Consider the following 24758-nt stretch of genomic DNA (forward strand, 5'->3'; position numbering starts at 1 on the left):
GCATCATGCTCCCCCTCTGCTGTTCACAGTGGCAAACAGATACCAAGTTTTGTGGCTGAAAATGTAGGGAGTAAGGTTCACAGGGTATTTAATATGTGAACGTGATTATTCCAGTGAGAGATCGTTTGCATGGTGAGAGGTCTGCTGTGCATTGACTGCAGTATCTGTTACACATCTTAAATTGCCTATCTTTAAAGCATCACAAAAACCCTACAAGTAAGGTTATTATAGAGATGTATTTGGAAATGAGTTAACATCTCCTCCCAATATATATCCAAGTAATCACGGTTATGACACATTTAACTTTAGTCAATGGGGGCATGGACCACTGGGTCAACTCTGATCCATAAACCAATTAAGCAAGCTCCAATCCCACAGAATTTCCCTCTGTTTACTCATTTCACTGTGTGAGTTTGCTCATGCTGATTTTAAATCTGTCATTACGCAGTTTTTCCTTCACTAAAGACTTGTGGTGCCACTCTATTATAAAGTATTCATCTTGCTGCTCCAAAAAGGTATTATCATCTTGTCTAGCTAAAGTGCACACCACCCAAACTTGCTTGATCTTAAAGTTGCAATACTCTACTGGTACTCTTAGCTGTGTAGCCATCCAACTTCCATTTTATAGTCCAAAAAGAAAAAAAAGTCTCTTAAAAGAACGCAACAAGATAATGATTGGATGCTGACAGCCATAGAAGTGAGCATTAACCATCGGGATATGCATCACCAGCTCAGTAGAGAGCTTAGACCATTGAAGAATTAAGAACTCTGCATTTGGATTTCTCACAATTTCCCTTCTGTCTGCTTCATAGGTGTCTCCAGATTGGATGTGACAAGGGTTTTGAGCTCTGACACTGGTCCTTACAACACTGCCCTTGTAGCTGTGATCTGTAGTGTCCTGACGACGGTGTTGCTGACCACCCTGCTGCTCTGTCTCATCTACTGCAGAAAGCTGGTCGCAGAAAAGCAGAACAATGGTAACTGAAGTTCATCATGCTGAGTTGATTTGCGCTGGCATTAACTCTCTCACTACTGAGTATAGTTGGAGCTCATGAGGAATTACCTGCCTTCAATGCATTCCCTTGTCCTTACATTTTCATTCTGTTAAAGTCAATATTTAGTGACACATTCTCTTATTTTTTTCTGTATTTGTTCCCAAGATCGAATTTGTTCAACATCTCTTCCCATTCTTTACAATTTATTATGTAGTAAACCTTGGCTTTGCCTCCTCAATTACTTTTCTGCTCCTTAGCGTACAACAGTGACTACACTTCAGAATTGTTAAATTGCTTGTAAACTTTGGGATGTCCAGAAATTATAAAAGGCATTTGCGATTCCTATTTTCTTCCTTCGGCACTGAGTCACTTTCTCTCACTCAAATATCTCATTGTTGATACAGAAAGAACCGCCCCGCCCCCCCGGGGTCCAAAATGTTGAGTATAACACACAATGTATCATGGCAGGTTGGATGATGCATGCAAACACTTCACTTTTCAGGACACCCAAGAGCCCCCGTGACCGAGAGAGCCAGAATGGAATCTTCATGTTCTGAGGGACAAGTGGATGACGCGAGCACTGAGAGTTTAATCATACACTGTCAGAAGGTCACTTCTGATCACAATACAGCACAGCCTGAAGGTAAGAGAAGTCCAAGTGAGCATCAGAAGCAGCCTTTGGCCACACACCACTTTGAACCTGCTCTGCTCTTTATCAAGACTATGGCTGACCGACTTCACGCCCTCTTCTATGCTTTCACCACACTGCTTCTTGATTCCATCAATGTTCAAAAAGTTAAAGATCTCAGCCTTGCATATGCTGAAGGACTGAGCATTCACAGCTCTCTGAAGAAAAGGATTCCAAATATTATCATTCTGAGTGAAGAACGTTCTCAGCATCTCAGTCATAAATAAATGAGACCCGTATTTTGAGGCAGGGTAGATTTCCTCCCAGGATCCAGCTCAGAATTGTAATCGTACATTTCTTTGAGACCATTCATTAATATATCCGAGGTGTCAATCATAATGTCTTATTGTGGAGTATGATACAGAAGATCATTCTCAGTTATGCACTGAGTAATGTTTCTATATAGCAGGTTCCCACTTCAGGTTGCGGACTAGCAGTGTATGGGCACTGGACATGTTTGTGTGGAACTTCTCTCTCTGTCAGTTTAGTGAAGGTGTTCACGTATTTAACATAATGTATGAATGAGTTTCACAAATGATAATGTCACTGTCAACAAGCTGATGGGACTCATCGATAATGTGATCAAATGGCAATTCCAAGGAAATAACCTGAACACTGACACTCAGTTTATTTTCTGCCAGGTCCCTTGGCTCCTAACCACATTAAAGCTTTGGTCCAACCATGGACAAAAGAGCTGATCTTGACCTCAGAGTGATTGCCTGAGTGAAGCATCAAGGAGCCTGAGCAAAACTGGAGTCAGTTGGAATTAGATGAGAGAATTCACCATTGGTTGGAGTTAAACCCGACACAAAGGAGAGGGTTATGGCAATTGGAGATTCATCTTCAGCAGCTTTATCAATGACCACCACCATAAGGGTGGATATTTGCTGGTGACTATGTAATATTCAGCACTATTCTCAACTCCTCAGATGCTGAAGCAGTCTGTGTCTAAATACAGTAAGATCTGGACAACATCCAGGTTCAGGCTGACAAGTGGCAGGTAACATTTGTGCCACATATGTTCCAGCTAATCACTATCTCCAACAAGAGCGATTGGTACCTTCCCACTTCCTTTAATACTCATTCCCTTCACCACCAATGCACAGAGGTAGTAGTGTAACAGTTGCAAGATGCACTGCAGTAACTCACCAAGGATGCTCTGAAAGACACTTCCAAATCTTCCACCTCTATTACTTGGTAAGATAAAAACAGTTGATGCATGGGTACACCATCCTGACTTGGAACTGTATCACAGTTTCTTCATTGTAGCTGGGTCAATTTCCTGGAACCTTCTTTGTAATGCCACTGTGGGTGTCCTGACTCCACAGGACTGCAGTAGTGCAGTGAAAGTATAACTGAATTGACACTTCTGACTACAAGAAGTGAGCATAACTGCAGAATGTCATTCAAGTACCAACGTTTCTTGTGTTCTGTTTTTACACTCAGCACCAGCAGATGTGATTCAGTCTGAAGATGCACCATGTACCTTAAGATCATGTATCGTGGCCTATTTCTCTCCATCAGGACCTCAAGCGAAAGGCAGGAGGTAAACGTTGGAAAATTCCTATTCTGTAGAAGAGTATAGTGGGATGACATCACCTGGTTGGGGTGAATTTAACCTGAACCAGAGCACTGGTTATTCATTTTACTTGTATCCATTAAATCACTGAGGGGGTGCAGACAATGTTCAAATTGGACTTTAAAAAGTTAGTTTGCATAGAATTGCGCCAAGAGTAGAATTAATTTTCCATCAAAATTCTTAAAGGTCTTTCATGTTATTGGAATGCTGAACTCCCAGTGTGTTATGCTGTAATAAATCCTATTAATATGTACTTGTTATAGTAATAACCTGATGGAAGTAGAAATGCATTTCATTGCAAAAGGCACAGCTGCAGATGATGTAACTGAGAAAATGACCATCTAGCACATGGAACTGACATTTCTTCACGTTCCCAACAGCCATCCACCAGAATGTGTGTGGAAGACTAGCAAACCCCAGTGGAAATAACTCTGGCAGCTCATTCCATACACACACCATCCTCTGTGTGAAAATGTTGCCCCTTAGATCTCTTTTAACTCTTTCCCCTCTCACCTTAAACCTGTGCCCTCTAGTTTTCAACACCCCCAACCCAGGAAAAGACCCTTTCTATTCACCTTATCCATGCCTGTCATTTTATAAACCTCTCTCAGGTCAACCCTTAGTCTCTGACGCTCCAGTGAAAATAGCCTCAGCCTATTCAGTCTCTCCCTATAGCTCAAACCTTCCAACCCTGGCAACATTCTTGTAAATCTTTTCGGACCCCTTTCAAGTTTTACAACATCCTTCCCAAAGCAGGGAGACTGGGATTAAATGCAGTATTACCCAGTTAACTAATGTCCTGTGCAGCTGCAATGTGACCTCCCAGCCCCTACACTCATTACACTGACCAATGAAGGGCGAACATAGCAAACGCCTTCTTCACTGCCTGCCTCCATTCCTGATGAAGGGCTTTTGCCCAAAAAGTCGATTTTCCTGCTCCTCAGATGCTGCCTGACCTGCTGTGCTTTTCCAGCACCACTCTGATCTTCTTCACTATCCTGTCTAGCCACGCCTCTTAACAAATTGCAGGTCAGTGGGGAGGATGAGCTGGGGAAGGTCTGAGCAACTCTCTTTTTCCCTGTTGACGCAGGAAATGTTGTTTACAGGGGCCACACAAGCACCTGAATTATGCCTGGGCACAAACCTGTGCTCATTTGATGATTCCCCCGCTGACTCTACAGTTTTTGATGGAAGGCACCAGAGTGCATGATCCCTGCAGCACATTTAGCATAATGTGGCAACCAGTTCTGGTTCAGATGCTTATCTTTCAATCTTTGCTACCGAGTTCTGATTTTGACGCGTAGTTTTCCTGAAGACACTACCTCAGACTTGGGTTCTGTCAGTGTCAGTAAACCCCATACCTCAAATATTAGCTGGGAAACTGGACTGCATAAGATGAGGGTCATCTCAGCTGAAGTATGACCCTGCCCTCGGAGACATTCGCACTTGCGTTTTCTTTCAGTGGGAATCTGATAAAATAATGGTTGCGAGTTTGCATCATTCGCATTTTCATAGGTAAAGGCCACACAGAGTAATGGCAGCCTACTACACGACTGAGCTGAACCAGCTCAACACAGGAATGCTATGCCTCTATAACACCAGGCAGAGAAAAAAAAAATAGTTTTTCCCATTTTCTTTGGAGAAAGAAATGAATTTGACACACATTTTGACTTGGTTTCAGCAAAATCACAAAGCTGCAATGAATACATTTTTTTAAAATTTGCCATTTATATAACTTCAATCAAACAGAAAGTAGAAATAACTATTCAAGTTACTTCATCAGAAAGAATGAATTTCATTTTTGGCCTTTGGTTGCCCTGCTTTTAAATTCCATTCAGTATCAGATTAACTTATCTAAGTTTGTGGTTACTAGAATGTTGGTCTCCTGGACAGCTTTTAAGATACGCCATACAGTTTCCATGTGAAGTCTTTCGTAGGGCTGTCAGAATATCCAGTTTCTTGTCTACTTGTCCTGTCACTTGGAGTCTGTTTGCAATGAAATAAAGAGTTTCATCTGGTTTCTAGTTTAGGGTTAGTTGGGAGAAGGCTAGTTGTTAGTCTCAGCAGAAACAATATTTCATATATAGTCCTCTTGACTTTACCTTGTTCTTCTTATGGTTCAAATTTAACTATTTTAGAAAGCCTCATTGCATATTTCTCACTCCCCTGCTCCTTCAGATCTGTTAAATTCCTTACCTGTGCTGCCGAAAATATCGGAATGTTTTTGAAAGAGACAACTTGGTTGATGTACGTGATGTTCACAACATGTAAAGTGGTCTGCAGATAATTAATTATTCTTGGGTTGTAATGCTCAACATAATGTAGGAAATGTGAAAGAACAGGTTCCTATGCACTGCCAAGTGATAATGACCAGGTTCTCTGATTTTTAGTTCTATGTTGAGGGGTTGTTACTGACCAGGAGAAAGTGAGGATTGCAGATGCTGGAGATCAGCGTCGAAAAGTGTGGCACTGGAAAAGCACAGCAGATCAGGCAGCATCTGAGGAGCCGGAGACTCGATGTTTTGGGCATAAGCCCTTTTTCAGGAATGTTGGGGGGGGAGGTGGGGGAAGGGGACTGAGAGATGAATAAGAGGTGGGGTAGAGCTAGGGGGAAGGCAGGTTGTTGCAGGTGGGGGGTCGGGAGTGATGGTGATAGGTCAGAGCAGAGGGTGGAGTGGATAGGTGAGAAGGAAGATGGACAGGAGGGACAGTTCGAGAGGGCAGTGCTGAGTTGGGAAGGTTGGATCTGGGATAAGTTGGGGAGAAGGGGAGGTGAGGATACTGATCAAATCAACGTTGATGCCGTGATATTGATCAGGGGACTCAAGAGAACTCTCCAGCTCTCATGAGAAGTAATACACTGAGATTTTAACTTTCACCTCAGAGATCGGACAGGGCCACAATTTGCTATTGCATGCAAAAGACACACTTGTAACTCCCTATTGAAACAATCATAGGAACTAAGAGCTGGATTAGGCCCTTCAAGACTGCTCTGTCATTCAATTTGATCAAGGGTGATCCTCTATCTCAATGTTATGTACCCACTTTCTTCCTATATGCCTTGATGTCTCCAAAATCCAAAAGGTCATCAATGTCTTTCTTGAATTTCGTCAGTGACCCAGTCTCTATAGCCTTTGGTGTTAATGAATTCCACAGATTCACTCCCCTCCAAGTGAAAATTTTCCTACTCTCTGTCCAAAATGGCCTAGTCTGAATCATGAGACTGTGTCCCCTGGTTCTAGACTCCCTCTCTAGAGGAAACATGCTCCCTGTGTTTAGTTTTTCAAGTCGCTATTAAAACATTATACATTTCAAATGTCCCTCTCATTCTTCTAAATCATGACGAATACAGGTGAGGGTGAGGCCTGTATTCCTGATGAAGGGCTTTTGCTCGAAACGTCGATTTTACTGCTCCTCGGATGCTGCCTGAACTGCTGTGCTTTTCCAGCACCACTAATCCAGAACTCCTCATATAACAGTCCTGCCATCCTCCAGTACATCCTTGACTGTACTCCCTCTATCTGAAGTGTATCTTGGGTAGAGACCAAAATGGCTCAACCATGGCCGTGCAGAGCTGCACTAAGACATCCCTACTTCTGATTTGAAGATGCAATTATCCTTCATTAATGTATATTTTTGAGTAAAGTAGTATTGGATGTTACATGTAGTTGGAAATACCTTAGATCACGGCATCAGAATTGATCCAGCATATAAAGTGACTATATTTTGCAGCCAAAAACCATGCTTTGGAAACATTCACTACGTAAGCTATCCCTCCCTCCCATAGCCTCCTCTCAGCTATGAATTGCTATACTTCTGTTAGTAGATGACTGAAATATTTCAGTGTGGAAATGTATGTTTTACTTCCCTTCTAATACAAGTCAGCGCTGGGGATCAAGCAGCAAAACAGACCATGTTTTCAAGAAGATGTGCAGATGTTTAAGATATATCCACAAACAAACCTTGCAAGGCACGACATGTGAATGAAAAATGAATGAAATACAAAGCCATATTAAAGCTAATAGTTGTACCGTTTGCTAACTCACCAAATACTGTGCAGCAGAGAGAGAATATGGCATCTGTAGAGGAATGCTGTGGGTATAGGAAGAAGAAGGAATCTGCCCTGAAGGAAATGCCAATAAAAATCAAATGCATCATCAAGCCATGGACTGATTGTTGGCCTGATCACATGAAGCAAGGTTTTAGTTTTGCTCCATCAGCCCTGTGGACCAGTCCTACCATCAATAGGGTCTTCCCATATCTTCTCGTCTTCACCTAAACTGTTTTCAAACATTTCCTCTCCAGTTTGGCTGCTGATCATAGTCAAAACGTTGCTGATCTGAAATAATGGGTACTCCTGTTTCAGCCACTGTCTCAGAAACCTCTGGAAACTCGTCAGTTTGTAGCCCCTGATCAATCTCGACCTTCAATATCAGACTCTTTCATTCCATAAAATGGCTACGCTAGCTAGTTGTTGCTGTGAATTCTTTGTTGGACATGGTGTTTGATTTAGTCCACAAAGCCTACAAACACACTGCATTACAGGTGACAGTGTAACCATTCTGAGACACTCAGCAGCATTTGCAGAGAGAGATACAGAGTTGGCGTTTTGAGTTCTGTCTGATTGTTCCTTAAAATGAGGGTCATGTAGGACTCAAAATGCTAACTGTTTCTCTCTGCAGACAGACGTGCTGAGTTTCTCCTGCTATCTATGGTGTTTGAAACTATTTATTAATTACTCTTGAAATCTTTTTTCATAGTGCAGTTACGTGTCCTGCGTTCTCCATTTCATCACAAAATTACTGCCAGGTTGATACGCCTGAAGTCCAACAGCTGGCCCACACTTCTGATTGCGCTGCTCTCTGTCGACCTGCATGGACCTCAAACTGTGAAACGAATGGTGAATTCCTTCTGGGACACAATGATGATGCTGATGCTTCATTAGGACAAGCAGGAGGTGAGATGTCCCACTGTGCTTCAGTGTCGCAATACAGACAGGAGCATACTCCAGTGGAATGTACAGAGCTAGATCTTCAAGAGTATCTGACTGATGCTGTCGCTCAGGAAACTACAGCATACTCCCAGGCTTCAAGACCACATGAAGGGCCAACTACAGCATCCTGTAGCTTTGGATCTGGTCCTTGTACAAAAGAGTCACGCATGTGGGATCGTGATGAGAGCAGACAAGAAGAATGCTCCAGCAGTAGATGTGGTAACTCTGAGCACCGCAATCTATCCACTGGAAATAACTGGGTATGTTGTTGTTTCAATTAAAACATGTATTTTTTTTTATTGGATGTTTGAGCCACATTTGGAAACAATTGTTGACTTGTTTCTTGTTTTCCTCTTAATGTAGTGTTAGCCTTTTCATCTTCCCCTTTCGTACCAGGCACTGTTCTCCAGCTGAGAAATGGGTGCATTAATAATCCATGTACAGATGTACTGAAGCCTTTTTTTCTACGCATATTTTTCCTCTGTGTAAAAGTCATAAAAGGAACTCGCAAATATATATTTATAAAAGAAAATTGTACGGTGTCCTGATGCAAATAGACAGACAACTGTGGATTGGCCACTATTTTGCAGTGACTTAAGACAAATTATGATTACCTTGCACGGAATTCCAGGATTTAGGGATTCAAATTCCCTGATTCCATCAATTTTATCATCACGACATTGGTTAATAGTGACTGTAAGTTAAATTCTGTTTGAGATTACAGTAATTTCCTAAATTTCAATGCTGGCTTGAAGGTTATTTTCTGCAATTCCATCAGTGACCTTGAAAAAAAAGTGCTGTGTAGAAGTCTTAACATTCGCAAGCTGTTTGGAACGTAACAGTTGTCATCTGTAGGGTTCAACAGAACAGGATTAAATGTTACATTGATATCCTGGATTGTTATTCTTTTATAGGCTTTGAGATCAGGGATAGCGTTCAGAGCTTTTTTATTGGAAACATTACCAGGCTTTAGCTGTCTTTCTGAATTGGGTAGACCCCATGACCATGTTGGTTCCTTCTTATCCACTGGGAAGAGTGGCTCAATAAATTTAAAAGGCTCTTTCTTGTTCCTTATTTTCTTTGTTCTTATAATTGCACCAGTGTGATGTTTCCATTTTCACACACTATTTGACCTTGTAACTCTCTGACTCATGCTATCAATGGAACTTGGTCAACTGCCTGAACTTGTTACATTAGAGAACTGTCGACATTGAAATTTATGATCAGTAAGAGTGACACCCATTGCAATCCCACTTCTAAGTGTATGGAGCTGCAGTTGTTATTAATGGTGACCTATGTTTTTAAAGCAAAAATAAGACAAAATCTCTTTGTGATGGGCCCTTGGCATGTTTGTATGGGGCATGCTGTAATGGGCGCCAAATGTCTAGACTTCTTAAAATTTTGTCCAATGAACAAAATGGACAAGAAGAAGCTTGTCAACTGTATTTTCTCATCTCTGGCCAGCATTCTCTCTTTTTTTCTAGCTCCAGCTTAATTATCTCAGTTTTACTGTTTTGTATTATCTCAGTTTGAATGTGATGATATTATCATATTTTTCTCTGCTTTCTCTTTTTTCTTCCCCCACTTGGCTCAAGTGGCAGCTTATAAACCTTTCACTACACTCATGTGAGTGTGACAGTAAAGCTAATTCAAATTCACGTGTTGAAATTTCCAAATTCTGTGGCCAAAGGGTCAGATTAAGGCTTCTCCTGACCTCTCCAACTCTAAAGTGACCACGGTCCAGTTTTCACTCTTATGCGTGAAGGGCAGGACTTCTGGCCACTGCTATAAGGAGATTTTTCTTTATCTTCTCTGGATATAGAATGGAATTGTTGTATATAAGTTGTCATGGAACTTTAAGAGAATTCCATTATCTCCATGCCAAAAATGCATTTTTAGGCTTCTGCTTCGCTTTGAAACTTCCAAACCCCATTTCACTTTTCTGCTAAGAAATGCCATTTTTGCATTAGAAGCCAACTTCAATTGTTTTATCACCTCCAAATTCCATGTGTTAGCTCGCCTTACAAGGCAGTGTCCGGACCATGTAGGCACCATGGAATGTGTTTGCTAAGCGGATAGGTGTGAGTTTAAGTGCATACAAGAGCAGATTGCATGTGTTGAACCAGAAGCAGAACTAGGTCTTCTGACAAATCAAAAGAGCAAAGCACATAGCTGGTTTAAACCTAAAAGAAGTAGCATTTGCTAACTGATCAAGTAACGTATGGAGAAAAGGTGGAATTAAGGATTAATAGATCAGCCAGGATCTCATTGAATGGTGAATTAGACCTGATTGGACCCAAAAACATATTGAAAATGAAGTTACCTGCAGGGTTTTTGTTTTTTTGCACACCCATGACAATGGTTAAATGATTGAGGATGGTGTGTTGCTGTGTATCAGTAATGTGCAGAATAGAATCTTGGAGGCCTATGCAAAGGGTTCAGCTTATTAGAGCAGGATATGCTCAGGTCCAATGTTAGAATGAGATCAAGAGGTAACTGTGAAGAAATAAAATTTAATTTGCAGTCAAGGAGTATAATGTCTGTCGTTTAACCTTCGAATATATGCCTCACCTTGCTATTCAAGGATGATGATCATGCAAATGCAATAAGTTGATAGTTAATCAAGAGAAAAACCTTCATAGAAGTCGGAATAGCCTTACTTGATGTTTTTGTCATCAATTCCTGAGATGTTGCTAATGTACAAACTGTCCTCTGATCATTCAGTACAAGCAGAATGTTGAATTTAATGGATGGAGATGAGACAATTTGTGGAGGGATGATTCGAAAACAGAAGGTGCTAAGTCTGAGTCAGGATGGGATCCTCCTGATGATGCCATAGCTTCTGAATTAATTTGATGAACTGTTTGGACATGATGCTGAAGAAACTGAAGTTGATGTATCTTAAAGCACTTTGATTGTAGTTTAAGATGCCCTTTGTAGACTTAATTTATCCAATTAAATGTTATATTTGATTTAATTGGAATTATTGGACTTAAACTTGTTGTCACATTTTGAAATGGCTACTGACACCAACACCAGTTCACATTTTTTACTTGGCTCATTTATGCAAGCCAGGTTATGGTATGCAGTCTTTGATAGTTTTTATGGTTGTTTGTTCTGTAACTTAATAATCATCACGTGCTAAGAATAAATATGTTTCTAGATAATGCTCACGCATCTAAAACCATAAAGATCTCCTCTGTGGATCACAGATTCAGATTATTATGATTTGATAATAGTGTATCCAGCTAATTCATACTTTTCTTTGTTAGGTTTGTGACTTAGAAAATCTGCTCAACCATGCAAGTGGGCTGACTCAAGGTGAGACCTTTTTTCCTCTCTATGTTTCATTTCTTCACTCACTATGGGCTTACCTCCTTGGGTTTCTCGCAATTACTGTCAGGTTTGGGAGAAACACAACAAAGATGAATGTTTCTTTGATGGTTACTTGCCTCAAAACTGCCACAAAATATATACATCCAAACTGTCCTTCCAAAAACATACCCAGTTTCCTTTGAGACCCCCAGTTTCAATTAGGATTAAGGGGACATGACTAACTCATCTCTACCACTCCCCTTCATATTTGCCTAATCCTACCCACAGTAATTATGACCACAATTCCTGTATATGAGCAGCAGTCAGAGTTGCCATGAGGTACATGGCACTTTGATAAGGCCAACTGTTAGGCTGCTGTTAAAGGTTGCTGCAGTTTCCTCTTCAGAAATATTGGAACAACCATTGTCTTCAATCCCTGACACCAAGAGGGGAGACGATGGTCCAGTGGTATTATCATTAGACTATTAATCCAGAGAGCCGGGTAATGTTCTGAGGACCCAGGACCCAGTGTGGCAGGTGGTGGAGTTTGAATTCAATAAAAATCTGGAATTACGAGTCTAATAATGACCAGGAAACAAATGTTGGAAAAATCCACATGATTCACTGATGTTCTATTTGAGTCTGAAATCTGTCAACCTTACCTGCTGTGGCCTACATACTCCAGACCCACACCAATATGGTTGTCTCTGGGTAATTGGGGATGCCAGCGGCACCCTCATCTTGTGAATAAATAAAAAAAGATTTTAAGCCAGTGTTGCAGCCTGTGTCCTCCTTCTTGTGATGGTTCGCAGTAACCTGAAATGAACTATCTGTCTGTATATCTGTTCCAATCCCATATTTTCATTTCCGCATCATTTCCCCATCACTGCTCTTATCTCAGTGTATCATTGGTGAAAACTTCATGTCTTTCTCAGCTCCAAGCTCATTCTCCCAATCCCCTTCCTTTTTGCTACCTGTTGTCTGCCAGTTGTAACCTTCAGCATAATCATAATCCTTTTATACAATACTCACCCCACAAGTCCAATGCACTGCTTTGTAGTTCACCTAATTCAGCCTGCTTTGAGACTTACTTTCTGTTCTGTAAACCGCACACTCTGACTCTTTCCCTAAACTTATTTTCTCCCCCAGAAACCTCCTTATACCTATTTCTGAGTATTTAATCCTTCCACCTGCTGAATATTTAATGGTTTTCCCTGCTAAGGCAATTAAATAAATGCAAGCTGTATTTCTTATATTCAGAAAATCAATTACCCACAAACCTGTACAATGCAGAAATACACGCACTTCTAATCTAATTAAGATATGGCCCTCTTGTTCTTACATCAAAGATAGTCATTTAGGAAGTTTACAATAATTAGTATTAGCATTAACTCTGTGTCCATCACCTAAAAAAGGAATGAAAGTTGCTTACACTTATTTATGAATCACATCAAAGTCCAATGTCACTCATTCACTGCCACTAATGTCCTACAATCAGCTAAAACATAATTACTCAGCTGATCTATTTCTTTAATTGGAGGAACAATAGCTTTCGGAGCGCCGCTCCTTCATCAGGTGATATGAAAGCTAGTGTGCTTCCAGTTAAACCTGTTGGACTATAATCTGGTGTTGTGTGATTTTTAACTTTATACACCCCAGTCCAACACTGGCATTTCCAAATACACCCCAGTCCAACACCGGCATCTTCAAATCATGAGATCTATTTCTTGGCAGGTAAAGGAGAATCTGTTAGTCAGGACACCCTGATTTTCAAATAGTCTCAGAGTATTATTAATATCCTGAATTGGGTCTTGTTTTCAGCTCTCATCTAAATTGTAGAACTACCTTCAATACTCTACTGGAGTGTCATTGAATGATTAGAGCAGAGAATGATGCCTTTAAGCTTTTTGAGCCAATTTTGGCTCTCGGTGAAAGCTAATTAGCTAGCCCCACTTCTCCAACCCTTCTGCAACCACTAAAACCTTTCTGTCTTTGTGAAAGTATGGTGCCCAGAAGTGGACACTGTTGAGAATGAGCTACTGTTTTGCAATAATTCATCATAACTTCCTTAGGTTAGAGTATGAGATCAAGCCCAGGTATGATCATTGAATGTTTGTTGAAGATGTGCAATAAATGTCTAAATTGGATGTTACCAATTGAACCAAGCTGAGGTGCATGATTGTGCTTCCCAAGACATTGTCAAATTGGGAAATATCCAGAGGTCTGCTCTGTTGAACTAACCTTTCCAAGCATGGCCACTTAGTACTTTTATTGGCTTGGTCAATGAACTATCCTGGATCTTAGCTGATAAAGGCAACTTCTTGACCACAGATGAATTCTTGGAGGGTTCTCACATTGGAAGAAATTCTTATCAGGGGCTGAGGCAAATTATGGAGTTCAAGAAAATATGGAAGAGGAGGTAAAAGATGCAGAAATAGGTACAAGTGATGGAAAATCAGTGTTGAGAATTTGGAATAAATAGGGAACTGAAAATAAATGAACAAAGGAGGCTTTGTCTTTATTCATTACTTCCTGAAAATTAAATTAATGGAAAATTCCATTAATTCATCTCTCTAATCATATTTTTGAATTGTTTCTTTTTTTTTCCTGACTCTCCTGCAGGTGTGCACATTTAGCTCCTTCAGAGTTTGGTTGAAGCTTGGGAACTTAAGCTGAAGATCTTCCCATTGAGAACGAAGAGTTACAACATTTAGAAAATGGGAATTCCCAGTAAATGCTGAATGACATGAAGGGGCTTGAATCTCCTTTAGCTACTATGGCTCATGTTTCCAGGCAGTGATTCCTGAAGCTAGGAAAACCCATTGCCATTACACATCTTGGGTGAATCTAGTATTTCATCAAAATGGATCAAAAAATGGAGCGAATAATTTGTGACATTAAGGGTTCAGTTTTAATTCCGTGCTAACATGGTGAAATGTATCTGGAAGCTTCAAAGGGTTTGCACAGTTTGCTGTCAACCATGAGGATCAATTGATCTTTAGTAATATAAGCGATACAGGATCTTGTTACTTTCTTAAAGCTAAAAGGTGCATAAACAACTTGATTACAATCCTCAACTTGATCATCTGAGGCTGCATTTCTGTCTCTGCTCTTCCGATAATGTCTTTCTATAGTGGAATTAATTTTAAGATGATGCTGTTGTTTACCTTTTGTTGGTATCTACTGCTTTTACTTCAGCAGTCCCTGTATATACATATAGTAACAGCACCTGAAACGGGTCTAAAGAAACTCAGTCAAAATGCCTTATGAGGACTGATGTTATTTGTCTGCTTTAAACACAAACAAGTTCAAATTCCGATTAACTCTGTAGCGAACAAGATTACACACAGACTGGAGATCTGAAAGGCAAACTTAATACTGCGATCCAAGTCTGAAGAATTTAACATTAGATATTAGCAGTTTTTTGATAATTGAGTCGTTCATTGATGTAACTTTTTAAATTAAACAATGATTCGTAGATTTTTTGCTGTAGGAGTTGTTCATTTTAATACAAATGAAGAATGCAGTAAAATCAAAATGAGTAAGATTTCTGACTCCCATCCAACCCCAAATGCTGTTGCTCTGAATTTTCTGGGAAAATATTGAGAAAATGCAACAAAACTTCTGTCAGATGCACTGACCATATTAATGACTCACCCTGTCTGAAACACTGGGATTTAAAGAGTCATCTATGTTACTTCTAGCTCAGCTTTGACTCCATTTGAGTGGTGAGATTGAATCATTTACTTGGCATTTTACCTCACTGTAGATTTAAAAATAAACTCTGCTCCCCTATTGCCAATTAAGTGAAATTAGATTCTTTTTAATCCAACCTGCTTCTCCCCTTTTCAAACTGGAAGGTAGTTCGTTGCCAGTTTTGGAGTTGGATTCCCATTGATGAAGTGCCAGGCTTCTCTCAGGATTAACAAGGGGCAAAATTCTGCCCGAGTTTGGTTATACCTCAAGTTCTGTTTCTTTCCTTACCCCCCAGAACTGCCAGTATGCCATTAAATCAACTTCCCAATCTAAATCCGAGAATTTCAGGGCCTATGGTTTCAGACTAGAGTTTGCAGGTTCGGATTAAGAGGTCGTTTTCCCTGTAGTAAATGACTTGTATGTTCCTTAAGGCATTAATTAAGATAAAACCCAGACATGACCAACTCCCTGCCACTCGTAGTCATATAGTCAAAGAGTGCAGAAGAGGCCCTTCGGCCCATCAGATTTGTATCGATGTATTGACACTAATCTCAATTTCCAGCAGTTAGGCCCACAGCCTTGCACGTTATTACTTGAATAAAAAAATCTGGACAGTGACTGTTGGCAAAGATGATGATTCAGTCATTTTGCCATTTAAAGGTTCTTCCATGCACGGTGTGGCAGCGAGAAGCGAGAATGGTGCTTTCTTTCCAGTTTTTTTTGGTAGAATCCAGACTGTGTGGAAACTGGCAATTCGATCCGACAAGCCCACATCAACCATCCAAAGAGCATTCTGCCCAGACCCATCCTTTTACCCTATCCCTGTAACCCTGCATTGCCATGGGTAACACGCATAACCTTCACATCCCTAAACACTATGGGTGATTTAGCATGGACAATTGACCCAACCTGCACAACTTTGGACTGACCTAGTGTGTACACAAAATTCTTTGAACAAGATGTGCAACACGAATGAGGAATCAAACCCAGCATTTTTTAATCCAGGAGCAAACCCAGCTCCTTCTAACCAGGGAGTGACCCAACCACCTCCGGCGCAGGGATCGACCTCAGCCCCTTCTACCCAGGGAGTGAACCCAACACCTTCTACCCAGGGAGCAAACCCAGCACCTTCTAACCAAGGGGCGAACTTAGCATCTTCTAACCAGGACTGAACCCAGCACCTTCTACCCATGGAGTGAAACCAGCACCTTCGACCCAGGGAGTGAACACAGCACCTTCTAATCAGGGAGTAAACCCAGCACCATTTACCCAGGGAGTAAACCCAGCACTATTTACCCAGGGACCAAAACCAGCACCTTCTAACCAGGGAGCGAACCCAGCACGTTTTAATCAAGGAGTGAACCCAGCACCTTCTAATCAGGGAGTGAACCCAGCACCTTCTAATCAGGAAGTGAACTCAGCACCTTCGAAACAGGGAGCGAACCCAGCTCCTTCTAACCATGGAGTGAACCCAGCACCTTCTAACCATGGAGTGAACCTAGGACCTTGTAACCAGGGAGTGAACCTAGCACCTTCTCACCAGGGAGCGAACCCAGCACGTTTTAATCAAGGAGTGAACCCAGCACCTTCTAATCAGGGAGTGAACCCAGCACCTTCTAATCAGGAAGTGAACTCAGCACCTTCGAAACAGGGAGCGAACCCAGCTCCTTCTAACCATGGAGTGAACCCAGCACCTTCTAACCATGGAGTGAACCTAGGACCTTGTAACCAGGGAGTGAACCTAGCACCTTCAAACCAGGGAGCGAACTCAGCACCTTCTAATCTGGGAGTGAACCCAGCACCTTATAACCAGGAAGTGAGCTCAGCACCTTCCAGCCAGGGAGTGAACCCAGCACCTTCTAACCAGGGAGTGAACCCAACACCTTCTAACCAGGGAGTGAACACAGCACTTTCTAACCATGGAGTAAACCCAGTACCTTCTCACCAGGGAGTGAACCCAGTACCTTCTCACCACGGAGTGAACTCAGCACCTTCGAAACAGGGAGCGAACCTAGATCCTTCTAACCATGGAGTGAACCTAGGACCTTCTAACCAGGGAGTGAACCTAGCACCTTCTAACCAGGGAGCGAACTCAGCACCTTCTAATCTGGGAATGAACCCAGCACCTTATAACCAGGGATTGAGCTCAGCACCTTCCAGCCAGGGAGTGAACCCAGCACCTTCTAACCACCGAGTAAACCCAGCATCTTCTAGCCAGTGTGTGAACCCAGCATCTTCTACCCAGGGAGCGACCTCAGCACTTTCTAACCACGAAGTAAACCCAACACCTTCTAACCAGGGAGCGAACCCAGCACCTTCTAACCAGGGAGCGAACCCAGCACCTTCTTGTCAGGGAGTGAACCCAGCACCTTCTTGTCAGGGAGTGAACCCAGCACCTTCTAGTCAGCGAGTGAACCCAGCATCTTCTACCCAGGGAGCAACCTCAGCACTTTCTAACCATGGAGTGAACCCAGTACCTTCTCACCAGGGAGTGAACCCAGTACCTTCTCACCAGGGAGTGAACCCAGTACCTTCTCACCAGGGAGTGAACTCAGCACCTTCGAAACAGGGAGCGAACCCAGCTCCTTTTAACCATAGAGTGAACCTAGGACCTTCTAACCAGGGAGTGAACCAAGGACCTTCTAACCAGGGAGCGAACTCAGCATCTTCTAACCAGGGAGCAAACTCAGCATCTTCTAACCAGGGAGTGAACTCAGCACCTTCGAAACAGGGAGCGAACTGAGCACCTTCGAAACAGGGAGCAAACCCAGCACCTTCTAGTCAGCGAGTCAACCCAGCAAATTCTAATCAGGGAGTGAACCCAGCACCTTCTAACCACGGAGTAAACCCAGCATCTTCTACCCAGGGTGTGAACCCAGCACCTTCTAACCACGGAATGAACCCTGGACCTTCTACCCAGGGAGCAACCTCAGCACTTTCTAACCATGGAGTAAACCCAGTACCTTCTCACCAGGGAGCGAACTCAGCACCTTCTAACCAGGGAGCGAACCCTGCATCTTCTAACCAGGGAGGGAACTCAGCACCTTCTAACCAGGGAGGGAACTCAGCACCTTCTAACCAGGGAGCGAACTCAGCACCTTCTCACCAGGGAGTGAACTCAGCACCTTCTCAACAGAGAGTGAACTCAGCAACTTTTTGTCAAGGAGCGAACCCAGCACCTTCTAACCAGGGAGTGAACCTAGCACCTTCTAATCAGGGAGCGAACTCAGCACCTTCTAATCTGGGAGTGAACCCAGCACCTTCTAACCATGGAGTGAACCTAGGACCTTCTAACCAGGGAGTGAACCTAGCACCTTCTAACCAGGGAGCGAACCCAGCACCTTCTAATCTGGGAGTGAACCCAGCACCTTATAACCTGGGAGTGAGCTCAGCACCTTCCAGCCAGGGAGTGAACCCAACACCTTCTATCCAGGGAGTGAACCCAGCACCTTCTAACCACGGAGTAAACCCAGCATCTTCTATCCAGGGAGTGACCTCAACACTTTCTAACCATGGAGTAAACCCAGTACCTTCTCACCAGGGAGTGAACCCAATACCTTCTCACCAGGGAGTGAACTCAGCACCTTTGAAACAGGGAGCCAACCCAGCTCCTTCTAACCATGGAGTGAACCCAGCACCTTCTAACCATGGAGTGAACCTAGGGCCTTCTAATCAGGGAGCGAACTCAGCACCTTCTAATCTGGGAGTGAACCCAGGACCTTATAACCAGGGAGTGAGCCCAGCACCTTCTAATCTGGGAGTGAACCCAGGACCTTATAACCAGGGAGTGAGCCCAGCACCTTCCAGCCACGGAGGAAATCCAGCACCTTCTTGTCAAGGAGTGAACCCAGCATCTTCTACCCAGGGAGCGACCTCAGCACTTTCTAACCATGGAGTAAACCCAGTACCTTCTCACCGGGGAGTGAACCCAGTACCTTCTCATCAGGGAGTGAACTCAGCACCTTCTAACCAGGGAGTGAACCCAGCACCTTTTGTCAGGGATTGAACCCAGCACCTTCTAGTCAGGGAGTGAACCCAGCACCTTCAAGTCAGGGAGTGAACCTAGCACCTTCTAGTCAGGGAGTGAACCCAGCACCTTCTGGTCAGGGAGTGAACCCAGCACCTTCTAAACAGGGAGCGAACCCAGCACCTTCGAAACAGGGAGCGAACCCAGCACCTTCTAGTCAGCGAGTGAACCCAGCACATTCTAATCAGGGAGTGAACCCAGCACCTTCTAACCAAGGAGTAAACCCAGCATCTTCTACCCAGGGAGCGACCTCAGCACTTTCTAACCGTGGAGTAAACCCAGTACCTTCTCACCAGGGAGTGAACGCAGTACCTTCTCACCAGGGAATGAACCCAGCACTTTCTAACCATGGAGCGAACCTAGGACCTTCGAACCAGGGAATGAACCTAGCACCTTCTAACCATGGAGCGAACTCAGCATCTTCTAACCAGGGAGTGAACTCAGCACCTTCGAAACAGGGAGTGAATCCAACACCTACTAACCAGGGAGTTAACTCAGCACCTTCTAACCAGGGAGCGCTCCCAGCACCTTCTTGTCAGGGAGTGAACCCAGCACCTTCTTGTAAGGGAGTGAACCCACCACCTTCAAAACAGGGAGCGAACCCAGCACCTTCGAAACAGGGAGTGAACCCAGCACCTTCGAAACAGGGAGCGAACCCAGCACCTTCTAAACAGGGAGCGAACCCAGCACCTTCTAACCACGGAGTAAACCCAGCATCTTCTACCCAGGGAGTGAACCCAGTACCTTCCACCCAGGGAGCGACCTCAGCACTTTCTAACCATGGAGTTAACCAAGTACCTTCTCACCAGGGAGCGAACCCAGTACCTTCTAACCAGGGAGCGAACCCAGCACCTTCTTGTCAGGGAGTGAACCCAGCACCTTCTCACCAGGGAGTGAACTCAGCACCTTTTCAACAGAGAGTGAACTCAGCACCTTCTTGTCAAGGAGCGAAACCAGCACCTTCTAACCAGGGAGTGAACCCAGGACCTTCTCACCAAGGAGTGAACTCAGCACCTTCTGACGAGGGAGCAAAACCAGCACCTTCTAACCAGGGAACAAACCCAGCACCATCTACCCAGGGAGTTAACCCATCACCTTCTAACCAGGGAGCGAACCCAGCACCTTCTAATCTGGGAGTGAACCCAGCTCCTTCTAACCAGGGAGTGAACCCAGCATCTTCTACCCAGGGAGCGACCTCAGCACTTTCTAACCATGGAGTAAACCCAGTACCTTCTCACCAGGGAGTGAACCCAGTACCTTCTCACCACGGAGTGAACTCAGCACCTTCTAACCAGGGAGCAAACCCAGCTCCTTCTAACCATGGAGTGAACCCAGCACCTTCTAACCATGGAGTGAACCTAGGACCTTCTAACCAGGGAGTGAACCTAGCACCTTCTAACCAGGGAGTGAACCTAGCACCTTCTAACCAGGGAGCGAATTCAGCACCTTCTAATCTGGGAGTGAACCCAGCACCTTCCAGCCAGGGAGTGAACCCAGCACCTTCTAACCACGGAGTAAACCCAGCATCTTCTAACCAGGGAGCGAACCCAGCATCTTCTAACCAGGGAGCGAACCCAGCACCTTCTAAACAGAGAGCGAACCCAGCACATTCTCAACAGGGAGCGAACCCAGCACCTTCTCGTCAGCAAGTGAACCCAGCACATTCTAATCAGGGAGTGAACCCAGCACCTTCTAACCACGGAGTAAACCCAGCATCTTCTACCCAGGGCACGACCTCAGCACTTTCTAACCATGGAGTGAACCCAGTACCTTCTCACCAGGGAGTGAACCCAGTACCTTCTCACCAGGGAGTGAACCCAGCACCTTCTAACCAGGGAGCGAACTCAGCACCTTCTAATGTGGGAGTGAACCCAACACCTTATAATCAGGGAGTGAGCTCAGCACCTTCCAGCCAGGGAGTGAACCCAGCACCTTCTAACCACCGAGTAAACCCAGCATCTTCTACCCAGGGAGCGACCTCAGCACTTTCTAACCATGGAGTAAACCCAGTACCTTCTCACCAGGGAGTGAGCTCAGTACATTCTCACCAGGGAGTGAACTCAGCACCTTCTAACCATGGAGTGAACCCAGCACCTTCTAACCAGGGAGCGAACCCAGCACCTACTAACCAGGGAGCGAACCCAGCACCTTTTGTCAGGGAGTGAACCCAGCACCTTCTAACCAGGGAGTAAACCTAGCACCTTCTAACCAGGGAGCGAACTCAGCACCTTCTAATCATGGAGTGAACCCAACACCTTATAACCAGGGAGAGGGCTCAGCACCTTCCAGCCAGAGAGTGAACCCAACACCTTCTAACCAGGGAGTGAACCCAGCACCTTCTAACCACGGAGTAAACCCAGCATCTTCTACCCAGGGAGCGACCTCAGCACTTTCTAACCATGGAGTAAACCCAGTACCTTCTCACCAGGGAGTGAACTCAGTACCTTCTCACCAGGGAGTGAACTCAGCACCTTCTAACCATGGAGTGAACCCAGCACCTTCTCACCAGGGAGTGAACACAGCACCTACTAACCAGGGAGCGAACCCAGCACCTTTTGTCAGGGAGTGAACCCAGTACCTTCTCACCAGGGAGTGAACTCAGCACCTTCGAAACAGGGAGCGAACCCAGCTCCTTCTAACCATGGAGTGAACCCAGCACCTTCTAACCATGGAGTGAACCTAGGGCCTTCTAACCAGGGAGTGAACCTAGCATCTACTAACCAGGGAGTTAACTTAGCACCTTCAAACCAGGGAGCGAACCCAGCACCTTCTTGTCAGCGAGTGAACCCAGCACCTTCTAACCACGGAGTGAACCCAGCATCTTCTACCCAGGGAGCGACCTCAGCACCTTCTAACCACGGAGTAAACCCAGCATCTTCTACCCAAAGTGTGAACCCAGCACATTCTAACCACGGAGTGAACCCAGCACCTTCTACCCAGGGAGCGACCTCAGCACTTTCTAACCATGGAGTAAACCCAGTACCTTCTCACCAGAGAGCGAACTCAGCACCTTCTAACCAGGGAGCGAACCCAGCACCTTCTCAACAGAAAGTGAACTCAGCACCTTCTTGTCAAGGAGCGAACCCAGCACCTTCTAACCAGGGAGCGAACCCAGCACCTTCTCACCAGGGAGCGACCTCAGCACTTTCTAACCATGGAGTGAACCGAGTACCTTCTCACCAGGGAGTGAACCCAGTACCTTCTCACCAGGGAGTGAACCCAGCACCTTCTAACCAGGGAGTGAACCCAGCACCTTCTAACCACGGAGTAAACCCAGCATCTTCTACACAGGGAGCGACCTCAGCACTTTCTAACCATGGAGTGAACCAGTACCTTCTCACCAGGGAGTGCACCTAGCACCTTCTAACCAGGGAGCGAACTCGGCACCTTCTAATCTGGGAGTGAACCCAACACCTTATAACCAGGGAGTGAGCTCAGCACCTTCCAGCCAGGGAGTGAACCCAACACCTTCTAACCAGGGAGTGAACCCAGCACCTTCTAACCACGGAGTAAACCCAGCATCTTCTACCCAGGATGTGAACCCAGCATCTTCTACCCAGGGAGCGACCTCAGCACTTTCTAACCATGGAGTAAACCCAGTACCTTCTCACCAGGGAGTGAACCCAGCACCTTCGAAACAGGGAGTGAACCCAGCACCTTCTAGTCAGTGAGTGAACCCAGCACCTTCTAACCAGGGAGCGAACTCAGCACCTTCTAATCATGGAGTGAACCCAACACCTTATAACCAGGGAGAGGGCTCAGCACCTTCCAGCCAGGGAGTGAACCCAACACCTTCGAACCAGGGAGTGAACCCAGCACCTTCTAACCACCGAGTAAACCCAGCATCTTCTACCCAGGGAGCGACCTCAGCACTTTCTAACCATGGAGTAAACCCAGTACCTTCTCACCAGGGAGTGAACTCAGTACCTTCTCACCAGGGAGTGAACTCAGCACCTTCTAACCATGGAGTGAACCCAGCACCTTCTCACCAGGGAGCGAACACAGCACCTACTAACCAGGGAGCGAACCCAGCACCTTTTGTCAGGGAGTGAACCCAGTACCTTCTCACCAGGGAGTGAACTCAGCACCTTCGAAACAGGGAGCGAACCCAGCTCCTTCTTGTCAGCGAGTGAACCCAGCACCTTCTAACCACGGAGTGAACCCAGCATCTTCTACCCAGGGAGCGACCTCAGCACCTTCTAACCACGGAGTAAACCCAGCATCTTCTACCCAAAGTGTGAACCCAGCACATTCTAACCACGGAGTGAACCCAGCACCTTCTACCCAGGGAGCGACCTCAGCACTTTCTAACCATGGAGTAAACCCAGTACCTTCTCAACAGAAAGTGAACTCAGCACCTTCTTGTCAAGGAGCGAACCCAGCACCTTCTAACCAGGGAGTGAACCGAGTACCTTCTCACCAGGGAGTGAACCGAGTACCTTCTCACCAGGGAGTGAACCCAGCACCTTCTAACCAGGGAGTGAACCCAGCACCTTCTAACCAGGGAGTGAACCCAGCATCTTCTACACAGGGAGCGACCTCAGCACTTTCTAACCATGGAGTGAACCAGTACCTTCTCACCAGGGAGTGCACCTAGCACCTTCTAACCAGGGAGCGAACTCGGCACCTTCTAATCTGGGAGTGAACCCAACACCTTATAACCAGGGAGTGAGCTCAGCACCTTCCAGCCAGGGAGTGAACCCAACACCTTCTAACCAGGGAGTGAACCCAGCACCTTCTAACCACGGAGTAAACCCAGCATCTTCTACCCAGGGTGTGAACCCAGCATCTTCTACCCAGGGAGCGACCTCAGCACTTTCTAACCATGGAGTAAACCCAGTACCTTCTCACCAGGGAGTGAACCCAGCACCTTCGAAACAGGGAGTAAACCCAGCATCTTCTACCCAGGGTGTGAACCCAGCACCTTCTAGCCACGGAGTGAACCCAGCATCTTCTACCCAGGGAGCGACCTCAGCACTTTCTAACCATGGAGTAAACCCAGTACCTTCTCACCAGAGAGTGAACTCAGCACCTTCGAAACAGGGAGGGAACCCAGCTCCTTCTAACCATGGAGTGAACCCAGCACCTTCTAACCATGGAGTGAACCTAGCATCTACTAACCAGGGAGTTAACTCAGCACCTTATAACCAGGGAGTGAGCTCAGCATCTTCGAATCAGGGAGCGATCTCATCACTTTCTAAACATTGAGTGAACCTAGGACCTTCTAACCAGGGAGGGAACCCAGCTCCTTCTAACCATGGAGTGAACCCAGCACCATCTAACCATGGAGTGAACCTAGGACCTTCTAACCAGAGAGTGAACCTAGCACCTACTAACCAGGGAGTTAACTCAGCACCTTCTAACCAGGGAGTGAACCCAGCACCTTCTAAACAGGGAGCGAACCCAGCATCTTCTAAACAGAGAGTAAACCCAGCATGTTCTACCCAGGGAGCGACCTCAGCACC

The 24758-nt window shown here is 44.9% G+C and overlaps 1 protein-coding gene across 1 annotated transcript in view; it reads left to right on the forward strand.

The window, feature by feature from the left end:
* Positions 1-15050, forward strand: part of eda2r (ectodysplasin A2 receptor) — a 28181-nt gene extending 13131 nt beyond the window's left edge. Inside the window, exons 6-11 of the mRNA XM_043705266.2 lie at positions 813-977; positions 1498-1638; positions 3130-3229; positions 8023-8515; positions 11528-11576; positions 14193-15050. Of these exons, the coding sequence (XP_043561201.2) occupies positions 813-977; positions 1498-1638; positions 3130-3229; positions 8023-8515; positions 11528-11576; positions 14193-14206 (962 nt within the window). The 3' untranslated portion in view covers positions 14207-15050. The remainder of the gene's footprint in view (positions 1-812; positions 978-1497; positions 1639-3129; positions 3230-8022; positions 8516-11527; positions 11577-14192) is intronic.
* Positions 15051-24758: the final 9708 nt, after the last annotated feature.

This window comes from Chiloscyllium plagiosum, unplaced genomic scaffold (assembly GCF_037043375.1).
Source record: "Chiloscyllium plagiosum isolate Xiang-an unplaced genomic scaffold, Cpla_swu_hap1 HiC_scaffold_11, whole genome shotgun sequence".
Taxonomy (NCBI): Eukaryota; Metazoa; Chordata; class Chondrichthyes; order Orectolobiformes; family Hemiscylliidae; genus Chiloscyllium; species Chiloscyllium plagiosum.